We start from the raw sequence: 5,647 nt of genomic DNA, 5'->3' as shown, positions 1-5,647 counted from the left end.
ACAGCTGCTTCCTATTTTTGAGAAAAAAGCAGTTCGACCTGCTAGCTCCCTCTGCTGGACAGCTGCTGGTATTGATACCAAATACTTCACTGCTGGCTGTTAAGATTTCAGGCAGGTATATTTTATATTTATACAGCACTGGTATAATAGAAATACACAATAGCTGAGTCAAATACTTTTAATGTCAGATATAGCTGAAGATTTACTCAATTATGTCAGAAAGTGTCATAGATCATGAAAGTAGTAGTTTCCACTGACCTGTGACGCTTACAAAACCATGACAACAACTTGAAAATCCACTTTTTGGGCCCCCCAACAAGACTTTATAACGGATCAGAAGTGTTTTCAGACGAAAAAGAATGTTAACAAAATACGAAAATGTACTAATCTACTTTCACTCTAATGTTCCTGCGCATGGACAAGCAAAAGGAAATAGCTTGTTTAAAAAAAATGCCTTAAAAAGCTCATAAATGTATTAGGTTAATCATTTTATTTGTTCATTTGTTTTGTCAAAAATAACCTCTATTTCAGAGTCTGCAACATTTAATGCTTAAAGAGCCATTTGGATGCATTTGTTGCTGACCAAAACCCACTTTTCTATTTACAAAAATACTTTTTTTAAAGTTTTTATGGCCATTAAGCCATTATTTTATAAATTGTAGCTTTCAAATATTTACAGTTGTTCAAATGTAAGTGTATGTGTTTTTTGTTTTTCAAATAAAACACTTTAAATGTTAACATTAGTACAAACAAGTTCCTTTTAAAATAAAATACACACAGAGTCAAGTACGATCAGCAGATTTACTTTTAATTTAAAATTACTTTAAATTAAAAATGCAAAAGAGCCAAGTCAAACACATTATTTTCTTTAGGACTTCATCTTTTTTCTCCTTTTCTAATTGAGTATTTATATGACAAAATTGCTGTAGAAAATAATATTTACATGAATAGATCTATAAATGTATGCTTTACGAGCGTTGCATCTGAATAGCTAGACACCTTCCTGCAGCATAAGATAACAATATATGATTTAGGCTTATTCTGATAATAAATAACTCTGAGAATAGATCAAAATCAAACGTCGAAGTTTAACTAAAATACATTAACCAAAATTACAAAACCATTATGTATTCAAATACATAGCAAAGCCAGAGAGACACAATGGAGGGGTAAAGAAGCTGCAGCTGCAGACCCCTGCTGACCATTCGGGGCTCCACGCCGTGCAGTTACCGTCTATCACCACTAGATGTCAGTGTTTACCTAGCTAAAGCGGCGGCCCTGTGAGTGAAGCGTGTGATAAATAGCCGCAGAAACAGGGCTTGGTTCTGCCAGGCTTCATCCCTGCGAAAGCCCACGCTTCTATTGGAGAGAGCCCGTTGGCAAGAGCGAGCGGGAGGAGGACGCAGGAGATATTTATTGTTGACGAAGGAGCGCAGTGTACATCCTTCCAGCTCATGTAACCAGACAGCGTTTAAAATTGGAGACAGTTATTCTACAGCAGCAACTTCCATATTAAAAAAAAGAAAAAAAGAAAGGAAGAAAAGAGGGAAAGAAAAGGCCACAGAAGACGGGGAGAAAATGGGACATAGCGCAATTCCTGTATTGTTTCCAGTATTGTTCCATCTCATGTGGGAAAACGTCGAGGTAAGAGCAACAACATCTGGATTTATTCCAAAAGGACGCATTGCAGTTTGTTTGTTTTGCTTCTGTCGGTGTCAGGTTTGCGTCCTCGGACTCTCCATTTTTAGGGCAGATTTATTTAGAAAATGCGCAACGCAAACCACCGCTTCGTCAAGTCAGAGGAGAGAGAAAATAAGACACAAAAAGGTGGAAAAATGTTCTTATTTCAATCTAATGTTTCATAGCATCACAGCCTGTTCTGAAGATGAAGATGTCATTTTTTGGAGAACATGTTTGGCTCGCTGCGTCAAGCCCGGGCCTGTGTGTGATGACTTCACAGGCCTGCTGCTGTTTAGAAGGGTGGAGATCAAATCCCGGCTGGTTGCGTCCCATCTGGCCCTGTCAGAGGAGGAAATCAGCTTTCATCTGTCCTGCCTGCAGAGAAGAGCTGCGGCTTTTAAGCGTGACAGGCCTGCATATGCAGTGGGTTTCCTCTTTTACATATGGATTACCCCAAAGAACCCCAGAGTAGATCATACATTACATAAAAAGGAGACATCACTGTTGGAAATATGAGGCAAAATTATGAATGAAGCATCACATTTTTAATGGGTTTTGGGGGTTGTTTATCTTTTAAATTTTATTTTGTTGGATTTTGAATTCAGCTGGGGTCCTATTAAGTGTGACCCAAAATATGAAAAAGTGTCAGATCAGACACAAAGGCTTCTACTAATAGCATGTTTCACAGTTTTCTCCATCAATAGACGACTGGGGCATCATCACCTCCTTCCAGTGTCTCACTGGGAATTTTATCTGTTTTATGAACTTGACCTTTTTTTCTGAACCTTCAAGGCCACCATATTTTCCTACAAAAGGTTGGAGCACTGTTTGAATGCAGGGTGGTGCTGCTGGAGGAAGGAGTATTGGGGGGTGTAGTGGGGGGGTCTGAGTCATATAGTCCCAGCTGCAGCTCAAAAATGCACCTTCTGACATCAGAGGTTGTGCCTCCCAGAGTCTCCAAGACAGTTTCTTGACGATGTTTATGTATTAACCGCTTTGCATAGTGAGCCTTCCACAGCCGCAAAGCCTCCTCTTCTTCTGAAATAATTTCTCTGCTCCATAAGAACCTTAGTGGGATTATGGCTGTGCTGAAGAACAGGCTTTAGCTTCATTCTTCAGAGCTGTCTGTGAGGGTTTACACCAAAGATTACGCTGAGACGCTTTGCGAGGCTACATTATGCCGTGCTATCAGTTCTAATAAAACTGTCAGCTTCCTTTAATTCACTCACCATCATATGAATAGAGAAAATTTGTGTAATCGTTTTGCTGCGTCATGTTGAAATAGCTCATTTCACCCAGACGCAGTTATATTGGATTATAATCTGACAAATTTCATTTTCAAACAGTGGTTTGTAAAGCCTTGCTGCAGCCTTGCTTTTTTAAATGATTTTTTTCATTTAAACCTGAAGTGCATATTCAGCATCTTGCTGTGCTAACTGGAGGAGCACAATGATGCATCACATATGTGAGCCTTTATGCTTTTTTTTCTTTTTTTTTCTGCTACCTCAGCTCAAATGGGACTGTCCTGCTGCAGCATCCAGAGCATTTAGTTGATTGAGACTCGGCGCAGACACACACACACACACACACACACCCACACACACAGAGGTCACAGATGCAAACGTGATGGTGGCAGCCTGTGAACTTTAGCTGCACACAGAGGGATGTGAAAGCCACTTTGTGTGGCTGAGGCTTTCAACAGCATCCCCACTAAGAGGAAGTGATACACATTACAAATGTGATTAAAAATAAAAATAAAAGAAGTGTTTGCATGAGAGATGGATGCTTTCCCCTTTTTTTGTTCCAAAGAAAATCAATTTATGGCACAGAAGTCCAAATGTGCTACTGTTTGAATGGGACAGCTGATTTCCCTTGAGGAGAATCAGTCAGCGATTGTGTCTTCCTAACATTGTTACACAGCCTCTCCACGCCAGCCCATTCCTCTCAGTTATAGCCATTTCTGTGCTGCAGATGTTAACAAACCGTCGTGCTTTACACACGTCTCAGCGTGTTTTACAGGAACTGCAATCTCCTGGCCATCTCCTGCATCCTGTGCACTCCCACCAAGCGGCTTGTCTGGAGTATTTCCTTGTGTGTGTTTTTATGGTGGAACAGCACTGGCACACTGGATCCCTTTTGCATTTTGGATCAGATCAGAATTCAGTTTCAGAACAAAGTAGCCAACATTTCTGCTTGTAGATTTTGGGAAAATGTTGTCCTTATGGATAACAGAAGCACTTGGATGTTTGTGACTACAACATGTGACTGCTTATTCTGGATTGTCCCATCTGGACGTCTGCAGTAATGTTTCTTTAGAACGCAACAAGGCCAATTTGTGGCACATTTGGGAAATATGGCTGCAAATGTATTTCCTTGTGTAAGGTTGAGTGAAAACGCCAACTTCCTGTCTGCAGATTGAACGCTAAAGTGATATTAAAAAATTCCAAAAGTAATTTAGATTGGGGTGTTTTAGAGTTTTAATCTAAGATTAATTCCCTGTTAATCTGATGAGTATTAATCCAATGAAGTCTTTCACTTGCTGAAAGTCAGGTGGAAAATGCCTGTTTTTTTTGTTTGTTTTTTAGAGTGCAAAAGCCCAAACAGATGCAATTTCCCTAAATGAATGGCATTTCTTTATACAAACATAAATGGAGGCTTTGATTTTGATGCAGAGCCTTTTTGAAATGCTCCAAAACTTGCAGCAGAACTGCACAATAGGTACATTTCATCTCCGTAAAGCTACCTCAGCACTTCTGCACTGAAATGTTTGGTCTAAAAAGGAGGCTGGAGACTGCAGCCGAGGTTTACTTCTGCACTCGTCAGAATAAATAACCGTCCTAGCCACCTGTCGGTGCTCTCAGGCCCTGAGAGGCTGCTGAATACACCATGTTTGTAATGGATCTGCAAATTTCTAGAAAGACAGATGGCCTGCAAAAAGCTGCATGCAGAAAGTGAGGAAAGGGAGAGTGAAAATGGGCGCTATGGGTAGGGATGGGAGGCAAATTTGAAAAGATAGGAAAAGGCGTTTTAGCAAAAGCTGAAGATTAGATAAAAACCGTTAGTTGCAAAATCGCTGCGTTAGCCGCCCCGACCTCGCTCTGCCACTGCCTCATCACTATCAAATGCAATTTCAGGCCTCATGCTGGAACATGGCCATGAAGATTTATGCACCTCCCATCCCATCTGCCTTTCAGTGCTGCAACACAAGAGGATTTGTTAAAAAAAAAAGAAAGGAAAGGAAGGAAAAAAGATTAGGTCAACCAGAAACCAGATCTCACTCAGACACACACACACACACACACAATCCTACACTCCATTAATCTGAGAAATTTCACTAATGGATTTCTGTGTTCTTGCTGTTCTCTGCACCACGGCTTTGCCACTGGACATAAAATGATAAAATGTACAGATTTCTGCATCAGAAATCCCCATCCCTGCCCTCCTCCAGCTGCATCTGCTTTCTCCCCCTGGCTTTTTTTTTGCAGTGCAGCCGCACTCAGGATCTGGATTAAATCTTGCAGAGTCATTATCCTGAAACAGGAGCTGTGCTGCATAGATGGTGTGGATTGGACAAAAAATTGAGACATTAAGCAGGGGTGTCGAAACTAACAAATAATACAAAACAAGCCCCGGTAAATCCTGGTTGAGAGGATTCCTCCTTTCTTCTGGTGTTTTTGTTTTGAATGTGTTATTTGAAAATTGATTCTAGTTAAAATTGAGTTAATCTTACTGCTCAGTTGCCAGATTTATCCCTTAATCCCACCACATGCCCTTGAAGCAGAGACACTCAAAAACTGAATGTGATGAAATGATCAGTATTGCTGTTCTGGGCTGTTTCGCTCTTTTTTTTTTTTTCTTTTTTTCTTTTTCTTTTAAACTTTTAAGATCTTTGCGACCTTATGACCTAACTGGTATAAATAGATCAACGTTTTAGCTGAAGCCTGCATTGGATAAGGCATTTTTTCAA

At 40.3% G+C, this 5,647-nt stretch overlaps 1 protein-coding gene across 2 annotated transcripts in view; it reads left to right on the top strand.

The window, feature by feature from the left end:
• Positions 1-1,291: 1,291 nt before the first annotated feature.
• aplp1 (amyloid beta (A4) precursor-like protein 1) overlaps positions 1,292-5,647 on the top strand; it is a 35,138-nt gene continuing 30,782 nt past the window's right edge. Inside the window, exon 1 of one of the 2 annotated variants that reach the window (XM_023964217.2) lies at positions 1,292-1,644. In XM_023964217.2, coding sequence (XP_023819985.1) covers positions 1,579-1,644 — 66 coding nt within the window. In that variant the 5' untranslated portion in view covers positions 1,292-1,578. The remainder of the gene's footprint in view (positions 1,645-5,647) is intronic. The other variant, XM_020710093.3, reaches the window with a different exon arrangement.

The sequence above is a fragment of the Oryzias latipes genome, chromosome 16, assembly GCF_053564925.1.
Source record: "Oryzias latipes strain Hd-rR chromosome 16, Olatipes_Hd-rR_3.1".
NCBI lineage: Eukaryota > Metazoa > Chordata > Actinopteri > Beloniformes > Adrianichthyidae > Oryzias > Oryzias latipes.
Note: the sequence above shows the minus strand (reverse complement) of the source record. Positions and strands in the feature narration are given on the sequence as shown.